Consider the following 26,331-nt stretch of genomic DNA (forward strand, 5'->3'; position numbering starts at 1 on the left):
CAAGATTGTAAAATTACTAAATTAACCTTGTATTTATCAAAAAAATTATAAACCGTTTCCAATTTGCTTTCGGATATAATACTTGTAAGTGACGTTCTAGTAATATTATTAAAGAATACTTATATATAAACATTTTACACACACCTTTGTAGCATATTGGAATTCCCTTTGGCGGTTGTTATGGGGAATAGTTATACATCATTAATCTTATAAAGGAAAAGTGAATAAATATTAAAATGGGACATGGAAGATAATAATCTATAATCACAAATAAGAAATCAGATTAAAATAATAAAATATAAAAAGAGAGCATCAATGAAATTGATGTTGTATTCGCTGCTATTAATGAATTATTCTCTGCAATTTGAAGCCTCTTTGAAGAAACAATTGAAAATGTAAGAGATGAACAGAAATAAAAAGCGGTGGTAGAATAATAAACGAGGAAGAGAAGAAAAATATTTAAGGGTATTTTGTGTCAAATTGTTCTTGTTCCACCTTTTTTGGTGGAGCTAAAATCTAATAAAATAGTCTCATTTGACTTGGTCAACAACTACTTTTGTTCTTGTTCCATCCATACCAAGCGTCATCTGAAAGAGTCTTGTTTTGTCCTGTCCAGTCCCATACACCAAACGCTACCTAAAACCTATTTTGGACGGTTTATTTTCTTCATACATGATGTGAGACTCGTATCATTAATCTATTGGTTCAAGCCGGACTTAAAGTAGTAAAGGAGACTCTTGAACTATTGGGTGAAACGTTAAGAGTTATTTTCACAGAAAAATCACGTATAAACATAATATAGGTCTAGATGATTTTTGTGAAGATGTTTGTGCTCATGCTTTAGTTCCAAATTTTGACATATATCATCATCAAGTATTATAATGAAAATGAAGCAAACAAGCATAAACCAACACAACTAGTAGCCCTAACAAGCCTGTCAAGTCGGATGTAAAAAGTAAAAAGTAAAAACACAAGCAAAGTAACAGAACTTTGTCCAAGCCCAAAGTAAAACTAGTATCGATTGATCCATATGACATATGACAAGAAACAATCTGTGTTGATCAAAATGGGCTGCTCACTCAAAGTCACAGAAACAAAACAAACAAAAAAACAAAAAGTCCATTGACCGGTCAACCAACCAACGAATCAGCAGCTCCTCCTGGCCCACCATTGCAATGCATTGCTGGACTGGAACAGTTCCCTCCTAAACGCAAAAGCAAGTAACACCTGCAGACCTGCAAACATGTGGATTATATGATGATACTCTACTACTCTACCATTATCATCTTACATTGTTCATTCTTTTCATTCTTCTAAAATAAGCTATATCCAATCCATCATCCAAACAGATTCAGAAGGAGCTTGATTCCTCCTACTCCTTTACAGGTGCTTTCCCCTTCATCTTTGCCGCCACTTGTTCATCGGAAAGTGGTAGGTAGTAGATACGAGGGGTGGCTCTTGTCTTCCTAAACAGATCATCCAATGTAACAATCGGAGGATCAACTGGTGGTGCAGGTGCTGGTGGTGGAGGAAGGGCGGCAACCTCCCTTACCGGTGGCGGAGGTGGTGGAGGAAGCTGCTGTGGTTGTTTCTGAACATGTAGTCGAGGGGAGGGATGTTGCGGCTGCATGGCGGCTAGAGCTGGTGGAGGAGGAAGCTGCTGCTGCTGTTGTTTCTGAACGTGTAGTCGAGGAGAGGGCTGTGGTGGTTGCATGGTGGTGGCTGGAGGTGGTGGTGGCGGTGGGTCGACCCGATTCTTAACCTCTTGTGGATCCACAAAATCAGCCATCAGAAGGCGTCCACCATTCACTGGCCACTGTAGGTTGCATACAGCATTTCGAGTTTCTATTGCTTCTTCTGCAGATGCATACTACACCAAAAAAAAAACATTTATTTGACAAATAATCAAACATTTATTTTTTACTTAAACTATGAGTCAACAACTTACTGTAACATAACAATGGGTTTTGATATGATCCATCCAGAAACTGACAACTGTCCCTGTTTTCCCAAGAAGTTCGTGCACAGCTTTTAAAGTAAAAGGGCGCAAAAAATTATCAATTCGAAGAGAATTAGTTGGAATCTTTGATGAAGGTGGAACTGCATTCAAAAATCAAAACAAACAAAAAGATTTTAATATCAAAGTACATATATTTTTAATCCCAAATTACAAAGAATAAACAAAGCTGATAACATACCAATACGTTCTTTGGGTAATTCTTGATCAATTTTAGACTCGGATCTTGAAAATATGCGTTTAACTGGAGTCTGAATTGTATCTTTAGGAGTAGTAACAGCAGAATGATTATTAGTTAACTGTTGTTCAGAATTCCACCTTCGCCTCTTTACTACTTCACTGTTTTCTGCTAACACTGTAATCAAAGAAATTTATTAAATTCATGACCATTTTCTTTTTTGACTTAATGCAAAAAGAACAACTTAATTGCTAATGGGAGAAGAATAACTTACTGTGTGGTTTTCTTTTTGTGGATGTTACATCTTCAACAGGAGCAGAATTCTTGTCATCTACAACCATAACATCAACAGAATCATCTTCCTTTACTTCAATTTTCCCACTTATATCTCCAACTTCATTAGGAGTAAACTTTGAGTCAATCTGTTTGCTTTCTTGGACATCTTCCTCCATTGAATCATCACCAGAACTTCTGTCCAAATTCAACTTCTCTGAAGAGCCCACATCCCCACTATCACTTTTCTTGCAAATATCAACACTTTCATCAGTGATTTTGTCCTTAAGTGGTTCATCAACTTCTTCAACTGATACAACATTGGTTGACATTTTCACCACTTTAAGTTCAATAACTTGCTCTGACTTGACATCAGCAGCAATTACATTATCATTATCAATGTCAACTGGTTCTGATTTGCTACCATCTAAGACCATTTCAGGCTTAACATCTACCTCTGATTTCACATCATCAGCAATTACATTATCCTTTAGTTCATTCTTTTCAGAATTGGAGATAGTAGTATCAACAGAAATAGAATCAGAGATTACTTGGCTGACCTCGGTTACCTGGTTGCTGACCTCAGCTTGTTCTTCTTTAGGTGATTGAGATTCAGCCTTTGAATCCCCATTGTTTCCAACCACCTGTGACTCTTTCACATTAAACCCTTCATCTACAGTACCCTCAGAGACCAAAACAGTGGTTTCGGTGGTTGTTGTTACTGAAATCTCTTCAACTACCTGAAAAGATTCCACTTGTGTAGACACAATGCCACCTTCTTCACCTTCTGTAACCATTTTTTCAGCTAAACCATCATCAGCCTGAACCATATCCATTTCCATCTGAACACTTGTATTGCCATCTTTTTCCTTATCTAATCCCACATTATCTTTCTCTAAACCCTCATTACCATCTTTTTCCTTATTTAACTCCTTAACATCTTTCTCTAAGTCCTCATTCTTGCCCATGGTGTCATCCAAGGCATCAGTGGTATCCTCTGTAACAACTGGGACAGCTGTTGCATCATCAGAGTGGGACTCATTGTTTAGGTCATCCTCAAGGTTTCTCTTAGCATCATCTATTTCAGAACGAACTGCTTCATCCAACCTTTTAACCAGGTCTTCTTTCAATCCCTTTGTCATTAATTTCCGTTTCTTAAGTTCCTCTTTTAATTCAGTTACTTTCCATTGATCAAGGGGTCGATTTTCAAGGACAACATATGGTGAAGACACCGTTTTAGTATCAGACTTTTCTCCCATTTTTCCACACCTGAACCTTAAGATCAAACAAAGAAACAAAAATCATGTTGCAGAATGTAATTTCAACATACGAACATGAAATGATCAAATGATATAGATAACTTCCTTCATAAAACTAGAACAAGCCAATTTCTACATATAACCCTCATTCCTGGAAGGATAAACGATACGAATTCCCATCCGAAAACTTGTCGACGTAAATTAAACGAATAATATAAATGCAAGAATTAAATCGAGAGAGCGTGAAGTAGAGAACTTACAATGGTGGTCGACCAGACGAATCCTCGGAAGAATAACACTGATTTAGTAGGTCCCACACTTAATCGGTAGGTGCAAAAAGTGAAACCCTAGCACACAAAAACAACGATCAGGAAAATCTAGAACACCTAGAAAACCATCAAGAAATTAGCAACAGTAAAGAGGGAAAAAATCATGGATTAGGGCACGAATCGCGTTTCTGTTTCAAGTGCCTGTAAACAAAGAAATTGTTTTGGAAAAATAAAATAGATTGAAAAACTTTGAAAACAAAAACAGGATTTTTGCTATGGAATTAGGAGAAATGGTGTGCATAAGAAGCAGCTCTAAAATGGCGTTTGTTCGTTCTCCTAATGGAACGGAGAAGAATAGGGTAAGACGGAAGTAGTCGTATATCTCTATCTTATTTTATTTTTAGGGTTTTTGCGTCTACGTTTTGTGCGAAACGCGATGAGACTATTGGCACGGAATGCAAAGCACTCCGGTCACTCCAGACCCAAACCTATTTTATTTTTAAAAATATTTTATTTTCCTAATTTTATCAACAAATTGAGTAATCACAAAAACAACCATTCAAATTTTTGGATATGGAGAAATAATTTTGTTTTTTGTCTTCAGTTTTATCAAAATGACTACTGCAATAAATCACAATGGATGTTATTTGAATTTATTTCGAACTAAATTTATGTCATATTAAAAGTATTTTTATGATAAAAAAATACATTTTGGATTCAAATTTTGGACAAAAAAGTTATAAAAAATAAGTAACCTATAGAATTGTGTATTATTTGTTGTCATTTTATGATATTAGCCCATTTTCAAAAAAATGATTGATGCAGATGAGAAAAAAAAAACATTATATATCATTGGGAATTATGGTCATTTTAGCAAATCTTGAAAAGTTAAGTCATTTTTATATATCTCATAAAATATGTAGTCATTTTTGTAAATATCCCGATAAAAAAAATAATAAATCATATGATAATAAGATTGCAAGGGATAATAAATTTATATTTATATTTAAGTTCAATTTAAGTTTATAAAAACCGAATTTTAGAAAATGCTAACAAGTTTTATTGAATTACTAACTGATGTTTTTTAATAATTAGATATAGTTATTCATAAATATTTTTAAATTATTTTAATTTTCAAACCAAAGTTGGTTTTCTAGACTCGAACCTACTTAATAAGGATCATCAAATTATTGAATTTAGTTCAAATTTACCAAAAGGTCATTGACTTCAATTTTAGGTTCCATCGACTCTTTTGTGACCTTTAGATTAGTCATGTTGATTCCTTTTTTTTGGAACCATTGATATTTATAGAATTAGCAAGAAGCTAATGAGCGAAACATATTTAGAGCCAATAAAGGGTTTTGTTACCACTTAACCCCGTTGATATTAATTTTATGTTTTCTATGAACCAACCAACCAAATGAAAATTAGACAAGTCTAATATCATAATAATCAAATTCTTTCACAATTTAACTCATAAAACAATAACGAAAATATGACATGATAAAGTTATAAATACTTTAAGTGGAATTTTCAATAAAAGTTTGGAGATTAATCAAAACTTGCATACTTAAGAGTCAAGACTACAAACTAACCTAGTAAAATTAGTAATTGTTCTATTCAAGTATGAAAGGATTCAAAACAAAAGTTAAGACAAGCTATATATCAATTTTTTTGGTAATCTTAGAGACAAATCTACCATGATTAACACTACTCACTTTCGGTATCACTTTCATCCAAAGTAATATGGTTCACATTTCGTTCAAGAGGTGGAAGTCCATCATCCGATCCTTCATCTTCACTATCCACTTCATCACCTACCACTGTAAACAAAACAAACAGTGACAATGAATGAGACTTTGATTGTGTGTTAATGAGTAAGAACGGGTATATATATATATATATATATATATATATATATATATATATATTATTTTGAATAAATTGATGTTTTGCAATCGGACAACCCAAGAATATTGGTTGCATAAACCAAAATCAGAAAATATAACGGTTTTAATCGACACTTTTTATAAAATTTTTGCATCGGGGGATGATACTTCTTCTAGCATTGCCCATTTTGCAATACTATTTAACCAATTAACTATTTATAAAACCAAGAAAAAGGGAAAAAAGAGTGGATGAATTTTGATTTTTAAAAAAGGAAAAGAAGAAAAGTTTATGAAAAATACCTTCTTCCTTTGGCACAGCCTTGGGAATTTTTGAAGTTTGCTCAGATAGCCATGAATTTTGCACATTAATAATCTCAGCACTATTCTCACATTTGGAATATGCCTTTAAAAGTTCCCTGAATTGCACAATTTTCACCATATGAAATACATGTATTCATAAGGTATCTGCAAATTCCATGTTTTAAAGGTGTTTTTGGTTTGTGGATTCCATCGGAATTGGAATTCAAGATTCCATTCAAATGACGTGTTTGGTTGCCAAATGGACGGAATTGAATTCCTTCAAATTCCATTTTTATAGATTTCACCATTCCTAGGGAGGGTTGGAATGAATCCAAAATTCCATTCTTTCTTTCTCTTTTATTAAAGGACAAAAATACCCTCATTTTATATATATTAGAAAAAATATAATAATAATAATACAGAAGGTAATTAAAATACCTGTTGAGGGACAAGAAAGAATGACCCCACTTGAACTTGCTTAGCAACAACTCCCCATTTTCTACCTCACCACTATTGGAGACATGCATTAAAAAAAAATGAAATTATAAACAAATATGTTAATGAGCTACATTATTGGCTTCATAAATTAGATGATTATAACATATTTATTCCAATAGGTTAACAACAAATCCATCAAATTTTCACTATAAATTTACAAATTATAACAACAAAGAAGATGATTAATGGTTATTCATGTTGTAAAACATGTGTTTTCACATAATCTTGACATGTTTTCCTCCATTTTACATTCAAAAAGTGTAATCAGTTTGATTTCCACTCTCTTATAGCATTAAAACCTTATTGACCCATAGTTGACTTCCTGATTCTCTCTTCAATTCTCTTGTTTTTCTTGAAAATTTTCAGTGTGTTTTAGAGATTGAGACTTTTGAGTACATGTAACCATAGATTTATTTTAAGTATATATAAAATTTTGAAGGGTAGTTACTTACCAAATATTTAAACCTGTATACGACTGTTTATCTGTAAGATATTAGTAAGAGTTTGAGCTCATGCTTAATTACTAAAATGGACACCATAGAAAGTTAGAAAGGGATAGAGGTAGTTACCATATGATTAAACCTGCAGATAAAGCCTCAACACAAGATAGCTCACAGGGTCGACCATAATTTACTGGATTTGCAGCCACCAACCATGGTACTGCATTTCAATTTGCAACCAATCTATCAATTTAGAACAAAGATAGCAACAATATTGAGTTTCATAGCTTGAAAAATCAGTGGAGATTTAAAAGGATTACTCGCATACTCCATGAGCATCCCACAACAAATGTCTATACTCTATATGTTCAGTTTAATAACAAATAAAAGTGTTTGAAGATCTTACATAAACGAGGAGCAGCACATTTTAGCTTTGTAAAAGGGACATCATCCAATCGTGCCCAAGAACAATCCACAACTGCTAAACCTTTCCTTTTTATCAGCTCTGAATCTTCCCTTGAGATGCACTGCTGTCCAACAGGACTATCACAAAGGAAAATTCATTAAGATAATCACAAAAACACTACATTTATATGTTTTCAACTAAATATTCAGATACCTTAATGCAATGCCTCCAAAACCATTTCCTACTCGCAACTCCTGCATAAAATTGTTCAATCATCAAATGGAAGTAATATAGGAAATCTAACAGTGTAAAAAATATGTATACACACACACACACACACATACTTTCAACAGGCCAAATCTAGCTAGTTTGCGCCCTGTACACCTTTTAACATCACACTGACCAAAATCCTGAAGCAACACAACTCAGTCATCAGAAAACATTACATATAATTCATTTGCAGAAAGAAAACTGTTTTGGAAAGGTGTACAAAGTATCTATTAAGTGAATGGATTTCAATTTGTGAATTTCCTGGGATGAAAATTTGAATCTGGACATAGTACTTGTTATGAAGTTTGATGTAGTAAACAATCTTCTTTGTAAGCCAACATTCTATTAGTTTTCAACTTACAATATATCTGTTTAACAAGTAAAGTAGAAATATTTGCAGCAAGCACAAAATCAAATATTGATTCTCATAGATAAACCTATGACTAATTCCAATCAGGTACATGAACATACCCACATGGCTAGCTGAATTTTGGATACCACCATACTTGACTCTTCTTCAGTTTCTGCAACATTAGTGAATATGTATCAAACTCTATTGAGCACAAAATACTCTCTTCTATGTAAACAATCATACTCAAAAGGGTTTGTAAGAAATTATTGGTGCTAAAAGATATACCTGGATCAGCAGGGAGAGATTCGTCTTCACTAAACAAAAGGTATGATTAAAAACAAGGGCAAAATTGTGAGATACACAATGAATTTGAAAAAAAAAAAAAAAACATATAAAGCTAGTAATCAAGAGTGAAATTACCGATTTAGTTGATTTGTCCGGCTGGATTGACCTTGTGCGTGATGATTTTTGAACTTCCTAGACTTATTGTGGCCCATTTCGATAACAACCGATAGGCCGTTGTACAGACTGCCTCAGTTCTGTTCTTAGGTCGCTACCCTTGAGACAGAGAATGGTGTCGCCGATAATGACTGCTTTGATGATCGACAATACTATACCTTATTTTTTTCTTAAACTTAAATTTTATTTTTATCTTTAAAAACCCCTGCGTATCTTTTCAATTTTTTTCATGATATTTTTATTTTATCATATGTTGGTAATCTTTGGATAATTGATTTTTTTTTTTTTTGAAAAATCATAATTTTCCAAAAAAAAAAAAAAAAACTTATATTTGATGACATTATATGTTTGGAGTAACTTTTTGTTTCAGTAAGATTACGATAGGATTGTATAATCATATCGTAATTTACGATCTTATGATCGTTACTATTAAAAAGTTATAATATTTTTTGGACTAATTATGTAGAATATTCATTTGAATTGTTTACCGTTAAAAGATGTATTGTATATGTATTTTTTATGTTTCAAAATAATTGAATGTTTAACGGGTTATATATATATATATATATATATATATATATATATATATATATATATATATATATATATATATATATTAGATTGTATATGTGCTAGTTAATTTAGAAACTTAAGTTTCACATTAGGTAACTTAGATGAAATTGTATAACAAATTGTGTCAACATGTGTCACATATGCTAATTTGGAAATCGAAGGTTGTGTGTCTACTAACTTTTATGTAATCGTATCACAAATTGTTTCACAACTAGTGATTTGGAGACCGAAGGTTCTATGTCACTATCAAAGGTTCTACATTTGCTAACTAAATGTTTTACATATGCTAATTTGAAAATAAATAACAATGGTACATAATGATTTTTTTTCTCTTCTATTATAGATATTGCTATCAATGGGAATAGATTTCACTAACAATAATTAAATTGACTTAACTTCCCATAAGAATTTGTAGTTATAGTCATTTACCAGTTTTGCAACTTTCATAACAATAAGGTTTAAGTACCGGAATAACAACAAACTTTGAAATTCCAAACACACCTTAATTCTCAACTTTAGTCTTCAACTTGTATCAACATCTTCATTTCTTCACTTACACATGTTTGACAGTTAAACATAAATAATCATTTAAATAAATATAGTAAATGTAACGTCCCAAAATATCGAGTAAAATTTTCATTTTAAATAAGTCAAAATCATTCATACATTATCCCAAAAGATGATCAGAGCAAAAGTATTATCAAAACATCAGAGTAAAATCATAAACAATCATTGCAGAATAAATCTTCAGGTAATGCAGTGTGATCAATTCGGGCTCTTCTTTTAAAATCTGGAAGTACCTGAAAATGTTTAACACACATAACCGTAAGCACAAAGCTTAATAAGTTCTCCCCAAAATACCACATACAACATATATATATATATATATATATATATATATATATATATATATATATATATATATATAACAACACATAGTTGTGTCGGGTCTGTAACAACCATCCGGTCTGTATCAACCCCGAGTCCATAATGACTTCATATATAACAGTATGTAGCTGTGTCGGATCCGTAACAACCCCTAGGTCCGAATCAACCCCGAGTCAATAATGACTCCATATAACAGCATGCAGATGTGTCGGGTCTGTAACAACCCCCGAGGCTATTTCACCCCACATACATAAGCATACATGCATATCAACAAGAGTCACAAAGACAACAAGCACATACAGACATGTCAGCAAGTGTCACAAAGATAACTATCATCCTACAAACATAATCTAGTGGGCCAGCATTGGTGCCTTCGACCCACGGGTATAATGAAGAGACTTACTTGAACTACTCAATAGAAGCCCAACAGCTACCACAGCATTAGAACAGCCAACCGAAGCTTCCTAAAGCCAAACCGAAATCAACCCTTAGTCAAATACTCAATTCTACCCAAGTTTGACCATAAGTCAAACCTGTCAAAAAGTCAACGGTCAAAGCTAAGGTCAAAAATTACCAATAGCAGCCCTCCACGTCGTGGCCTAAATGCCCAAACAGTCGCTGATTCCCCAGTCGCCACACCGTGGCAACCAAAGGCCAGGTCGTGGGGACTAGTCTGAACAGCTCAAACAAGCTTAATCTATTTTTTTCTGATTTCAAGAGCTTCAAAGCTTATATCCGATTCTTTTTAAGGTCTTAATGAGTAAAGTTTCTAACTTTATCCATTAGGAAGTTTTAGACCACCAGGATCAAGACTTTAAGTCTCAAAAGGACCCAAAAACGCATCTTTTTCACCTAAATCCATTAAGTCCAAGACTCGAACCTTCATAACTGAATCAACATGATGTTTAGGTGGATAAAGTTTCCAACTTTATCCATAATAATGTCTAAAGTTTTCAAGATCTAAACTTTAATACACCAAAATGGCCTAAATAACCAAAATAACTTGCATGGTTGAAGGAGAAGGCAAAATATCCAAATTTTCCTAGTCCATAAGGTCCAAGAAAACATTCTAAACTGATCAAAATGTGTTGGAGTCCAAATTTGAAACATACAATGTTCTTGGGACCTTGGAGAGTAATAAAGTTGCAAACTTTATTCCCAACTCTCACTAAAAACTCATTAAAATGGACCAAAACACCAAATACACTTAGATCCAAAGATGAAATGCAATAAATCTTGGAACTTTATAACTTACAAAGGTCTATAAGGTAGATGAAAGTTGAGATCTTCAATTGCCAAGCTTCAAGGATCAATCTTGCATGAAAACATTGCTCCAAAACCACAATAAACTCCAAAAAATGGATGATAAAGGAGAGAGGAGGTTTAAGTCTTGAAAATGGAGGCTAGGGTTTCACCCAAGAGGTTCTAGATATGATGGATGCTAAGAAAATACCCTAAAACATGAATCCTTACCTTTAGATACCATGAAAACCCTAAAAAATTTGTGGGCTTCGGGCTGCACAATTCTCACGTCATGAGAATATATTCTCACCTCGTGAGGACTCTCACGCCGTGAGAATTACTTCTCACCCGACTTCACTCTAACTTCAAACAATCATAACTTCTTCGTTTCAAATCCGTTTTCGGCATTCTTTATATGCACAGGAAGGTATTGACGAGCCCCGCGACCTTATCTAATTACTTTTGACTTAAAACACCGAACTAAAATACTTAATTCATGAAAGAAGTCTGAAACATCAGATTTCCTATTTTACCCTTTGACTCCGAGACACAACCCAAAGATTTAATAACTTATCCAACATTATCATCATCCAATAAGGTCTAAACCCACTCCCTTGAAGCCCAATACCTTTACTTGATCCATTTATTGTCCACAATCCCGAAATAAGAAACTTCTCGAAACAGGATGTTACAACTCTCCCCTACTTAAATTGGATTTTGTCCTCAAAATCCGTCTTGGTTAGGATCTCTGAAAACAAAGCCAACATATTGCATAAGCTTCCTCTAACCACTTCGAAATCAATGCATCTTATAAATAAAACTCGAGGGACCACTCGGAAACCCACAGCTGCCAACAAACAACTCAAAACTTGAAAATTCTCAACCGCAACAACTATCTTTCTATCCTTAACTGTAAGATCCAAGTTCCAGTGAGAACCACTCAAACTGGAAACTCTCAAAACTACAACCACAAACCAACTCCATCAATATACTTCCCAGAACTGGGAACCCATCAGTCTAAACTTCATAAGCCATACCCTAAGTTTGATGATTATCCATTCGTCATACCTACCCTTAGTTCCCTGACTAAAAACACCATCAATCCATGCAGAAAGAATACTCAAGACATCATGATCGTGAATTTCACCCAACCCCAAATCTGGAAATTATGCCCAAAACCTTAAATACACACTTGACTTTCTGAAAAGTCATCACCAACCTGCTGCTCCTACGAGCATAATGATGGTCAATCCAAGAATCTCACGCTGCATCCAAATACCTCATCCATTCAGGTATGCATCCACCTGACAAATCACTCTCTACATTTATGAACGAACTTCATGACTCGAGATTTCAAAGCTGATACCCAACATTGGTAATAAAACTCCTAATAAACAACTCGCAAGAAAACAGGGTTCTTAATGTAATCATTTTGCAAGAGAATTCAGATGCACAATTAATACCCCAATAAAATTTTACTATCCACATGATCCAAACCAACTGGTCACTGAGTCTCCTGACTTCGAACAATGCACTAACACTCAAACAAACCAATAAGACTAACAGTATGAGACCTAAGAGTCTCAATCAAGTGACTATCGGGTCCTACACATATGAATCATACAGTTACTGGTTCACGATACATCGTGACACATTCTAACCACTAAAATGATAAGCTCATGGTACTATGTCAATAGTGTCGTCATTCCATCACTGGCTTGAAGACTCGTGACCAGCACCACATGGGTCTAAAGGTACTTCAACCATCAACCCACCGAACTGCAGTAACCCAATCAACATCCCTCTCAACACAATCTGAGCCTTACCTTTCTATAATGTATAATTCCTTTCACATCACAGGCTGCTACCAATGCAAAACTAGACGAAAACATGGTCGCACACGACCAGAGAATGAGATAGGTGATTACACTCTTATTCACATTCAAGAGCTATAAAACCAAGTAAGAACCATGTCAATAATTTCGAACCAAGTGCTCCTTTGTTATATTATTCAGTCCACATACACCCCTCCCGATTATATCTAATGAACTTATTATAATGTACACCCTCAAGAGGACCCAAAACCAACCCTAAATCTACTGCATTCTTTTTTCCTCACGACCTTACCCAAACGGTGAAGTACCAGTGGATCTAACAAAATGATGAACCTCAATCGTTAACAGAAACATCCTCATAAATGTCTGGAACAAGGTCCTACCCCTTGATTGAAACTGAACAAATTCCACCAACACGTAACTAGCTCGATAAAACTTCCAAAGTTATCCATAAATGTTGCTAAAACTCTGGTCAGATCAATTCAAATACCAATCATGTCGACAAGACATGCCAAAATTGGATTTCGCGCAGATCCAAAGCCACACATGAAAAAGTAAACAATACCGCTCTGACATCCAAACCCTCAATAACCAAGGATAGCTGCCAAACACGAGCCTATTATGAACAATACTTCCATAGCCAACAATTGAGGGTACCCATGCCCATAAACCAAAAGGAACAATGTACAAATTTTGACGATAGGTTGATGCATCCATTGACTTCCACTGATACAACTCGAAACTTTCAAAGAAACTCAGCTATTGACGATGAACGAAATGACCAACGATCGAGAATGCATTGACAACCAATCCACTGATCCAATACACTACTAAACAAAGCCCATGTGGAACAACAAATACCAACACCTGAAGTTGATTAACAGATCAACAACAACCCAACCTAGGCTATAGATAACAATCTATACAATAAGATGACAAATCCCACTGCAACTGATACTCAAACTGAGTGACCCAAACACGTCATAACCCAATCATCAGTGATCTCGAAAGAAACGAATGGATACAACAAGCTCCATGTCTAACAACTTCCTACCACGAAGACAACTCATACATTCCTAAGCACATATATATTGTTGGGTTTTGTATACTACAACATCCTATGGTGCACATACAATCCTAAATACATTGGATCTATGTTTTCACTAATTATACATGGAAATGGTTTCCAAGGCATTAAACCTATAACTAGCATGCATTTGACATAAACCGTATAAGATACTAGTTAAGGTAACATACATTTTATGTAGCTTGAAGTATTGATGTATTTGGCCTTAAGAGCTTAGCCCCAATAGTGTGGAAGCCTCAAATGAAGTCACAACACATCATGGACAAAGGTAGACATTTGAGAGAGAATCTTCATACACCAAAACCATCCATATGAACTCCAAGAACAAGTCTATGCGTTTTTGGCTATGAATGAACATATTTATATGTAGGATTCCAAGGGTCATGGGTATAACTCAAATCCATACACATGGGTGTTATGATCCATGGTTCATGTGGCCCAACTCTTTATGTATCCATACATAAACTTGGTCCAACATGGATCATAAGCCCAACACATATAAATATAACTAATTACCATAATTAGTCCCCATAGATTTAATTAGTCTCCTTTGATCACTAAATTAATTCCAAATTAATTCTTGATCAATACTACTTAAAACATATGATTTCATATTAATATATTATAACTTATAATATATTAATAAATCATATATGACCTTCTCTCAAAAGTCCATCCTAACAAATTGTCCTAATGATATGCAACCCAAATGGACCATGCTACTCTCGGGTCGAGTACATACTAATAATAGTTATGGGCTTAGACATCTAATCCAACATATATATGATAGAAACTTGCTCTGCTTCCATGTCCTGACCACATCTTGAACCAAAGTCCCGCATACCCCAACCGTATATTCCTGTGATCCACTATTCTGAAACCATAAACTCAAACAGATCGATGATCCTCCAAGCAGAATTCTTAGTTCTCCCCCACTTAGGATTCGAACTACCACCAACTGACATTGCAACCACACCAAATCTCAAACCGGCTCAACCAGATACATAGCATCCCATGCATTTGGAATGTATAACATAACGTAAGATGATCTTCCAGATGAATACCAAGAAAAATCAAGGAGATTTTGAATCTCAGATGGAGACCTCAGAAACTTCCCAATCATAACCGCCTCTAACCTCAAGAATCACATGCAAATGCACAAGCAATAATTCTGACAATCTATTCATCACCCAAATTCTCTATCTAGAAATAAATGGACTACCACACACCTCGACTATAAATCCCTAACCATCAAATCATCGAGAGAATCATTCATAAATACAAGAGATATCATTCTCATAGTCGGGATACATCAGAGACAATGAAAGTTGTCATTCCCTGATCACATGAAACAATCAACTAGCACCTGAACTAACTATATTCAAAGAAAGCAAGCCCTTGATCTCATATCAAGGCAACCATATCATAATGTTCCTCTTATGAATTCCCACACTGCTATACGAAGCCAAAAACCACAACTATCTAGCCCCATATTGGGTCTACATACCAACTCTGAAAATCAAATGTCTGCTATCTCTTTCCTCTGAACACGAAAAGCTGGAAGAACACAACCCTCATCGTGGATAGTGACATCTCAATCCATATACCAATCAATCAGCCTCCGACTACAATCCTCGAGTCGATCATCACAATCACTTCCTTCTTGAGTCATGACGAATTGATCGAACAATAGTTATACCTCGATGTAGGTAATGTAGTTAGAACCTTGTGAGAGGGCTAGCAGATAACCTAGTGTTCATCATAATATAGTAGATTAGTAAACCTTTTATAGGCATGTCCCTAAAAGTGAATCCCGTTAGGATGTCGTAAATAAATTTCCATATCTAAGCACTTTATATCGAGTCGATTGTGTCAGCATTTCACGTCAGAAGGCGATCGTCAATCGTAACATGTAATTTTTGGAAGCAAAAAACGATGAATTATCTGTTTTGGAAGACTTCGCAAGGAGTTCGAGAGTGCGTCTACAGTAGAAAACGAAGTTCTACGGCCAAATAAGTATAGATGGACGAAGCTGGTGCGACAACGTTAGTTAGATATTAGGTTGATCTCATTAAACCTCAATAGGATCGTATATGAATTTCCTTAAGGTGTACTAGGAGTAGGATTTCGGGGACGAAATCTCTATAAGTTGGGGATAGTTGTGACACCCCATTTTCACATTATAGTATAAACAACCAGTCACGTAAATATGCGTCTTTTATAGAATACTATTTAGGATAAATAGTCTTGGAGAAAGTCATAGTAATCGCAAAACCGAGAGCATGCATACAGAGAACGTCCAAATTTGACTTCATAAGAGGGAGTTATGATTTTTAGAAGTTTCAATGCAATAGGGTACGACACAGAAACCGAAATAGAAATCGGTCGATTGTTAGGAAAACAATCTAAACGAGAGTTGAAGATCTCGTCCATATGATTTCGTCGATATAAAGACAGTCGAGAACGAAATTCATATAAGAGAGTTATGATTTTTATATGAGCTTTAACTGTCTAAGCCTATTAAAAATATAGCTTTAAAGTTAAAGTGAGAATTAGCCGACGGAGTCTAAATGAAAGTTGTAGATCTCGTCGATAGCTACGTGAGGATATAAAGAACGTAAAAAACAAGTCACTAGGGTGACTCGACGATTTGATGCGGGATTCAGCGGAATGGACTCGGGAGGAACTCGACGAGTTAACGAGTCATACAGGAACTCGACGAGTTGTTGAATGCAATCGACGAGTTGAGGTCAACATGGATTGTTAACCTTGAATGTTGACCTTGACTTTGACAAGGGTTGACCAGGGTTGACTTTGAGGGTAATTATGGGATTATGACAGTTAATCACATGTTGGTTATAGGCAGTGAGGAGGAGCAGTGTGTGGGGTACATCCGATATTAGCTTGTCAGTTCAGCATTCGAAAGGTGAGTCTCCTCACCATACCAATGGGTCTAAGGCACCAAGGCCGACCCATTTTATGATATATGGTATCCTACCTGTAGTTGTATTATGTGGCATGTTAGTTGGTATGAGCTAGGAAGTATGCTAGTGGTATATATTGTATGTATGTATGAAAGACCATGGGAGAGCCCATGACACTTGGATGTAAGGCCATGTGGAAAGCCCATGGCTTTCCTATCGAAGACCATGGGAGAGCCCATGACACTTAGGTGTAAGACCATGTGGGGAGCCCATGGCATCCTGGAATAAGACCCTGGGGACGAGCCCGCATCATCCCTATTTGTTGTATGCATGACTTATATGATATATATGTAGCTTCTATAGCTATATGATATGTGATATGTGGATTGTGTGTGTGGTATGCTCTGGGGAACTCACTAAGCATTAGCTTACAGTTTGTGGATTTGTTTCAGGTACATCTGAGCCCAAGGGCAAGGGCAAGGCTTGATGGCACGGCGTGCACTCTCTCTAAGGCGTTTTATAGGACACTCTGATGTTTAGAAATAATTTGAAAACAATTGTATTGATATTTTATGATTTATGGAAAAGTGTTTGACTATTTAAAAATTTCAAAATTTTCTTTTGAAAAATTGGGTCGTTACAATTTGGGGGACCCAGGTTGTGGTTCCAGGTATGGCTCGTGTCCAGCTCAAGTGTTGGGTCGAGTGTGTGCTCGACTTTGGATATGTTCGAATTGATAGATTAGCGGTAAGGTTTTGGTCGACAGTTGTGGCAAGGTGGGGGTTTTGTAAGGCTGCGGGGTGGCCCATAGCATTCACCGGTCCTTGTACAGCGGGGAGATTGAGGCAAATTTGTGATTTACTCGCAGATTTCTTCAGATGGTTTAGGCCAAGGTTGGTTTGTTCGCAAGGCTATGGGAGGGCCACAACATGTTTGGAATCAGAAATTGGTAGGTTACGGGAGACCAGGTATGAGATAAGGCTACAGTTGGTCCTACAACGTTCAGTTTAGCATCGGGTTGATGTCGTGATGATTCGGGTGATTATTGCCGGTCAAGGTTTTCTTTCGGAAGTCGCGTGGGGCGACTGTGGGAGTGTCGTTTGGCCCAGCATCCGGGCGGAAATTTGGTATTTCAGGTAGTTGGAAGACAGGTTGGGACCAGGGAGGTCTCGACTGATTATGGGAAGCAGCCAGGAGGCAGCATGCTGTTTCGGGCGGTATCAGTGTTTCAGGCAGTATTAGTGTTTCGGGAAGTATTAGTGCTTTGGGATTTCATGTATGGGTGAAGTAATTGGGTGATTGGGAAATGCTAAGTCACTCGCAGTGGGATAAAATAATCTCAGAGTAATTGATTTGATCCTGTTGCGCAACTCTTGTCTGAGTCTAACCGTTGTAGGGATGAATCTTCTACTCGAAGTATTATTTGAGCCTTCTGTCGAGTATAAGTGTTCTGTAGCGGTTTATGGTCAGTGACTTTGTTTCCCTTTGAAGCAGCAATGTAATCAGGGGTTGGAAGCATTCTGTCTGGCATGAAACTCTATGAGGTTGGCGGTGGCGGTTCGGTGTGGGAAGTCTGACAGGGAGTCAGGCCATTAAGATTAAGGATTCGTTCTTCATCGGGACGGAAGGACTATTCTAAAGATGTTTTCAGTCGAGTTGGATAGGTCGTTGTATGATCAGAGTTGGAAGTGTTATGTTGGTCGGTTATTCATTGAGGTAGGTATGATTTTATTTAAGAGATTAAGGATTAAGGAGCAATATAATCAGGGGTTGGAAGCATTTTAGGTAATGTAGGTATGGTTTTATTTAAGAGATTAAGGATTCGTTCTTCATCGGGACGGAAGGACTATTCTAAAGATGTTTTCAGTCGAGTTGGATAGGTCGTTGTATGATCAGAGTTGGAAGTGTTATGTTGGTTGATTATTCATTGAAAGTGTGGTATGGAGTTGTCTCCGCATGAGCGGTCTGTCAGGGAGTCATACCATCATAGATTTTGGGTCTCAGAAAGGTAGAAGTGGGTTGCATGGGCTGAAGGTTTGAATGTTGGTTTCGGGTTGGACGTTTCGGTTTGGGTTTTGGATGCCTTGGGAAAATTGTTCTATGCGCGGAATTTTCGATTGTGTTTCGCAGGTTGTTCATTTTGTTATGAGTATTAGTAAGGAGCGATTTCGAGGACGAAGTCTGATTTAAGTGGAGGAGAGTTGTAACACCCGGAATCTAGAAGGTTAATTGTGGAATTATGCCAATTTCAAGTTGAACTCACCGAGTTGGAGGAGCCAACTCAGCGAGTTGAAGATGAAGAATCGTGAGGATTTAATGGGTCTACTCGACGAGTTGAGGAGCCTCAACTCGGCGAGTAGGAGTTGTTTTGGCCGCGAGATTAACGAGACAACTCGGCGAGTTGAAGGAGCCAACTCGACGAGTTGGGCGTTGTTTAGAAACCCTAATTTTGCGGTTTTGCACCTTATTTAAACACCTTAAGTTCTAGGTGTTGGCCTCATTCCCAGCCTTCATAGCCCCTAACCCTAATCTCGAAACCCTAGAGCCTCCTTGAGTGTTGTGAGCTCATTGTGGGTGTGTTTTGGTGTGTTGGAAGCTCATTGAAGGGAAGAAACGCTTGGTGCAAGGTGGTGGTTCAAGTAGGAGCTTTTCAGATCTTGATTCTTTGTTTCATTTCCAGCACATCTTGGGTATAAAGTTCTAACCTTTCTTAGTATTGACTTAGATCTCTTATTGGGTTTATTTGTATGCTTTTAGCCATTGATGGGTGGTTGTTGGGGAAGTAGAAGTCCCAAGTGTCGATCCTTTTTAGATCTATGATCTTTAAGAGCTCTTTTGGCATAAAGGTGCCAACTTTATGGTTTTAAGGGCTTCATGCATTCATTAAGTCCTTCTTTTGGCCTCTTTTAAGCATTTGAGCTTCTTCTAGTCATGGATAAGTGTAAAGTTGGAAACTTTACATGACCATTTAGCCTTATGTGGTCATTTCTGCATTTTGGAGTTGTGTCCTTGTTGAATAAGTGCTTAATGATTAAGTCCTTACCCTTTTAAGTTTAGGGTTTGGATTTTGAACCCATTTTGGTGGTTCTTAGGGGTAAAGTTGGAAACTTTACCCTTTTTTAGGCGATTTCAGTTAATATCTGATTTGTGAAGCCCTTAGTTTTGAATAGGTCGACTTAATGTATTAAGATGTTGGATTTCTGGAGAGCTCGGCGAGTTTGTGGGTGAACTCGGCGAGTTGGAAGGGTTTTTCCCGATCTTTGCTGACTAATGAAGAAACTCGACGAGTTGAAGGACAACTCGGCGAGTTGGGTCAACTTGGACCATTGACTTTGACTTTTGAGTTATGAATTTGAGCAAGTTTGTCCCTATGGGTAATTGAGGTATTCTAAATTGTAATTAAGGGAAGTATGGGCTTAGGACAAGGCTCGTATGGGATTGGGCCCAATTTGGAAAATGTGACATCCCCTAATTTCTCGGCCAGAAAGACCGATTTAATTTATGCTTTTTAAAATAAAAATCAGAGAAATCTTTTCAAAAGATGTTGCGGAATAGGTCCCCAAAATAAAACATGATAAAAGTTTATCAAAACCCTTCTTTAAGAAGGTATATATTTTCCATATATATATCAAAACCTCGGGATGTCATGTTCCGATACAGATCAAAAGCATAAACAAGACATTATAAGCCTTTCAACAGTTATTTACAACTATTGGCCTATAATCCAAAAAAATCTCTCATCGTCCTCCGACTATGCTCGGGGTCCACTACCTGTAATCATAAAAAGCTGAGTGGGTCAGGCTTGGGAGCCTGGTGAGCATATAGGGTTTTCAACCCACAATAATAATAACATATTAAGTTCACCAATCAACAATAAACCTGATTACCCATTCCCATTGTCCTCACTTTACGTCCCTAAACACCTAACACAAGGGACTTAGCCTAAGGAATATCATCGGGTTGGACACTACTGCTAAGGGGACTCCTCAGCCATACATGTCCTAAAGGCAACCATGAGGGGGATTGGAGTACACCAATGAACATTTAGTTCATCAACACCTACAAGTTGCGAACTTGCTAGTGTACCACTGGACTGTCTAGAAAGGTCCGTGATCGTCATCTATACTCCGCTAGACGACTATAACAACACCAACAACAACACTGACACCGAGGCCTCTCATCATTTTAACACCCACCGACTATTTTTTCTACCCATGTTCTACCCTACATATTTGTAGATAAAATACATATACAGTTTAAAACTTGTATAAAACATCTATTCAACAGTCACCTCAAATAAACAATTAACATATTTACACATAGCACGTATTTTAAGCTAAATACTTCATATCTATGTGTAAAGTGAAAGTAACTACACACTCACATGTTTTGATGAAAATCGGGCAGCAATTCGTTTCCTAAAACGTTCGTTTCTAATAAAACCGGGAGTTTTATTGAGAAACCGGGCTCTGCAAAGGTTGGGCTTCGAAACCGAAAAGATAAAATTTTCGGGCTTCACGGGCACTTCGTGGCGTATTCCGGGGGTTATAATCGATACCGGGGCTTCGGGGGAAGTTAGAATGAAAGAAATATGGGTTTAGGGGCTAAATTTGACAAGTTTTCAAAATACCCCCGGGAGGTCTCGCACCCTTCTATTTATAGGGGCGAGCCTCCTGATCCAACGGCTGAGAAGCCTCCAGGTGTGCTGATCCGAGGACTCGCAGGGGATGGCTCGCACCTGCGAAGGCTTGCTGGCAGCTCCTTACTGGACCGAGGTCTAGGGTCCGAAGTAGAGGCATCGTGGCATGCTGCGAGGGTTCGGTCTCGTGCAAGAAGGTACGTGTCGCATCGCTACTGGACCACTTCGGATCAGGTCAGGTGCTCGGATGACTCAGCAGCTCGGACACGTGGCTCGCCTGACTCACCAATCTCGGACACGTGGCACGTTCTAAGCGAGGGTGACGTGGCAAATCGTGACTATGCGAATTTTCTCGGTTTTTGTGCAAAAACTTCTAAAATCCATAACTTTCGCATACGAGCTCAGTTTTTGACGTTCTTTATATGCACACGTAGGTAAAATTACGCTCTATAACTTCTGTTTAGACTCCGTCGGCTAATTTTGACTTTAATTTTTATATTATTATTTTTAACAGACCGGGACAGGAAATCCGTTAAAAATTCATAACTTCTTCATCCGACGTCCGTTTTCGTCAGACTTTTTACCATTGTGCTACTATTTACGAGACCTTCGATTCTCGTTTAGGTCGTGTCGGCTAAAAATTACTCGATCTAAAATTCGATTTTTTAGCTGTCTACTGCTAAGCTGAAACTTCGAAAAATCATAACTTCCTCATACGAAGTCAGATTTGGGCGTTCTTTTTATACCTACTCTCGGTTTAACGAGCACTACGAGTTTCGTTTAGATCACTAAGGCTAAAAAGTAGTTTATCAAAAACTCACTTTTTACGACATTCAGCACCGAGCCGGTTTTGTCGTGAAACTTCGACAGGTCATAACTTCTTCGTTATAACTCGGATTTCGGCATTCTTTATATATCCGTAATCCTTGTCACGACCACTACAACTTTCTTAATAGATATCGACTTTATCTAATATTTATTTTCGACGCTCATTTTTATTCTTAATTAATTAACTCCTAGTAATTAAGCATAAAACACATAAAACACATAGAATTCACATAATTCCTTTTTCATTTCTTCAAAATGAGTTACAAAGGTTAACCTAGACTATCACTTTAATATTAATGCCTAGGCTAGAAACACGAGTGTTACAGAAAATTGGGCCATTAGTGGGCCTTTGTGGATCTTTTGGTTTTGGGCCTTTTTAGTTAATGAAGTTGGGCCTCAGTTTTGGTTCTTGTTGGGGTTGAGCCCAATTTGGAAAAGTGGGCCATTGGTTGATTAGTGGGCCTTTGGGTCTTTCAGGTTGTAGCTTGGGTCATAGTTTTGGTCAAGGCTAGGATAGAGGTAAAATGGTCTTTTTACCCTAGGTATGAGGTTATGGTTAAGGATTGGAACCCAATTATTAATTGAGTGTTGTTTTGATCTGTCAGTTCGGTGGTGTCGACAGGGCAACAGCTAGGGGGTTTCTTTCAGTGCGCTTTTGCATTCGTGGTGAGTTTCCTTACCAGGTTTAGCGGGTCGAAGGCACCAAGGCCGACCCATGTTTATATTATGTTGTTAGTATGCTAGTTGTCATTTTAACCATTGCATGTGCTTGTGTTTATATGTTTTCCAGGTTAAGGCCCGATGCCGGGCGGGGCCTGGTGGATATCTGTATGCTATGTATCTATGTGATTATTGCATGAGTATGTGATTATTGCCTGTTTTACCGAGCTCAGCTCGATGCCGGGCGGGGTCCGAAGCCGGGCGGGGCCTAATGACGTGCGGGGCCCACTGTATGTTTATTGTATGTTTCTTATGGTATGTGGTATTTGGGGAACTTACTAAAGGACCCAGTCAACAGCCAGCTCCTCACAGACAACAGATCCCAACATTCTTAACCTATCAATGTGTGACTTCATCTCTAGGACGTGTGCACACACTGATTTTCCTTCTTCATGTTTACTTGCCAAAAGGACTTGAGTGAGTTTGAACTTTTCAAATCTTCGATCTTGTGGGTCGGGGAGAACAACGGGAGGAGGAGGAGGGAGTGAGATCAAGCTAGTCCACATTGATCCTTCACTTTGGAACAAGCTATCACTTTCAATAGGAGCACCTTTTCCTTGGGATTCGGGAAGACCACGGTTAGAATCATGACTGGAGAAATTTCAAGTTAGTTGATTGAATCCTTAATGAAACACCCAAATGAGACATTAAGGCTAGGATCCCAACACAATACTCTACAATTTGGGAGAAGGATGCCGTAACCCAAATTGCAGAACATTTGAAGGTAAGTGAATGACGATTCACTAATTTCCACCTTGAAAAACGAAAAAGAAATTTAAATTTTAAATCTATTGAAAATTCCTAGATCTTTTGAGATTCATTGAACTTTTCAATGGCATGTTTAAATCTCGATATGCCCCTCGATTTGTGACTGGGATGCCGAGGATCACAAAACAGGGTGTGAATAACCATGCAAACTTACATGGTGCCCCCAATGTTACAGTCACCTATTCGATGTGCCAGTTAACCACACACGCTCCACCGAACTATGACAAACAATGAGTCACCCTTTGCTACCTTTGCTCAGAACCATTTAGTGTGCCGGTTAACCACACGCGCTCCACTAACGTCTTCGCAAGGGCATAAAGTGTAATTTCATGGGATTGCATCAATTCACTTTTGCCTAAAGTAACTAAGATTGGGAATTTTGTAAAAACATTTAGTTACTTTATACTTCATTATACTTTTAATGGAAAGGGTTTGCCCTATCCTACCCGTTCGGCTAACGACCCTCCACCAATCAAGGAAGCGGTGGGCGAGAGTGGACACCCATTAAATGGCCATTTTATAGGCCATAACCTTATAACCCTCCTTATAGATCGGCTTTGTGAATGAGGCCTACTGACGGTAAGACTAACATTTTAGTTATACATATATAATATTAGACTTTCAATGTTATATATATAGTATAAGGGTGTATTTTACACTTTTAAAATACTAGGTGGTATAATTTTATAAATTACACTTTTAATTTAATTAAACATAAACCATATCATTATGGATTTATTAACTTTCTTTTAATTATACACTTAATTAATTTAATAAAACCATAAGGGTGTAATTTGAACTTTTCAAAAATTAGGGTTTTAGAATTTAACATTTTTCAAAATTAAACTTTTAATCAAACAATTTAAATTCCAAAACTTGAGGGCAAGTTTTTGAAACTTTTCAAAACAATTAGGTTTTAATCTCATTTAAAAATTTTCGAATTTAAGACTATTTAAATTAAAATTTTAAATATTAAAACTCTTGATTTAATAATTATCTTGAATTAAACTATTAATTTAAATTATCATAAAGGATTATCTAAATCATAAAGGATAATTACAAATTAAACAATTAATTTATCCTAATCCTTTTAATCCCTTTAAATTTCGAAAATCATGGGATAGGATAATTCAAAATCTTTAATTACCATATATAACCATTAAAGGATAATTACAAGATATAGGATAATCCAAATCCCTAAAATTTAGGATCTTATCTTGGGGAGGAGACTAATTTCGAAAATCATGGGGTTTTTCAAACCCTAGATTTCGAAATCTTGAGGCTTAAGGAAAGGATTTGAAAACCCTTTCAAATTTTCGCAAATTAGGTACAGAAACCCTAATCTCGAAATTTCTAGCCTCCTAGGGTTTATTGGCTATAAACCCTGGTATGTCAAGTTTATACAATTGTATAATACTAATTGAAAACAAGTTAACCTAAGGCTCTGATACCACTGATGGGTCGTGTACAAACAATCCTATGTGTGCATGCAACCCTAGAATTGGATCTATGTTTTCACTATTAGGTACACAACATTATGAACACTTGAAGAACCCTAAAAGGCATCTAGGAATTTCGAAATCCACAAGGAAAGATGAAATACATACCTCTTGTTGTTATATTGTAATAACAACTTAAATCTTGAATCTTCTTGTCTTTGAAAGCAAGTACCACAAGTGTAGTACCTCTAATGGCTCACAAACACCAAGAGCAAATGGAGAGGTAATAGAGAGAGGGAAGAGGTATAGAATTTCGTCCCTAGGACTCCTTGGGAAGGCCTGGACGAATTCATGAGCCTTAGGGTCTATATATAGGTGTAGAGATTAGGGTTTCAGTCCTTATCCTTATCTAGTTGCTTGCCCACCAAGTAACCATAAGATAAGCCTTGAAAACCCTTATCCTTTATCCTTTGGACGATTTCAAGGATCCTTATCTCCTTGAATTCGTTCAACCCATATTTAGGATAACCATTACCATATTTTGTAACTATCACATAATTACAATTCAACCCCTCTAGTTTAATTAATTACACTTGATCACAAAATTAATTCTTAATTAATTATTGACCAATATTAATTAAAAAAATATGATTTCTCCTTTAATATATTATTCTTATAACATATTAATAAATCATAATAACCTCTTTCTCTATTATTTCTCCAGTCAAGTTGCTTTGGTGAAGGCAACCCAAAAGGACCATGCACAATCGGGTCAAGT

At 36.7% G+C, this 26,331-nt stretch overlaps 2 protein-coding genes across 2 annotated transcripts; both read right to left on the reverse strand.

The window, feature by feature from the left end:
• Window positions 1–920: 920 nt before the first annotated feature.
• LOC145159904 (uncharacterized) lies at window positions 921–4,456 on the reverse strand. The gene is made up of 5 exons (XM_079078960.1): window positions 3,988–4,456; window positions 2,470–3,743; window positions 2,199–2,372; window positions 1,949–2,100; window positions 921–1,870 (listed from the first exon to the last, which is right to left on the reverse strand). The coding sequence occupies exons 2-5, from the start codon at window positions 3,725–3,727 to the stop codon at window positions 1,373–1,375; spliced, it is 2,082 nt and encodes a 693-aa protein (XP_078935086.1). The 5' UTR covers window positions 3,728–3,743; window positions 3,988–4,456; the 3' UTR covers window positions 921–1,372.
• A 1,065-nt stretch (window positions 4,457–5,521) lies between these two features.
• On the reverse strand, window positions 5,522–8,765 carry LOC145159905 (RNase L inhibitor protein-like protein). Its single transcript, XM_079078961.1, has 10 exons — window positions 8,572–8,765; window positions 8,437–8,465; window positions 8,271–8,323; window positions 7,874–7,939; window positions 7,743–7,783; window positions 7,530–7,666; window positions 7,253–7,343; window positions 6,624–6,695; window positions 6,186–6,301; window positions 5,522–5,819 (listed from the first exon to the last, which is right to left on the reverse strand). Exons 1-10 carry the CDS (start codon window positions 8,646–8,648, stop codon window positions 5,707–5,709), a joined length of 795 nt encoding a protein of 264 aa, XP_078935087.1. The 5' UTR covers window positions 8,649–8,765; the 3' UTR covers window positions 5,522–5,706.
• Between the last annotated feature and the right edge of the window lie 17,566 nt (window positions 8,766–26,331).

The sequence above is a fragment of the Lactuca virosa genome, chromosome 2 (assembly GCF_052849685.1).
Source record: "Lactuca virosa cultivar CGN04683 chromosome 2, Lactuca_virosa_CGN04683_v6, whole genome shotgun sequence".
NCBI lineage: Eukaryota > Viridiplantae > Streptophyta > Magnoliopsida > Asterales > Asteraceae > Lactuca > Lactuca virosa.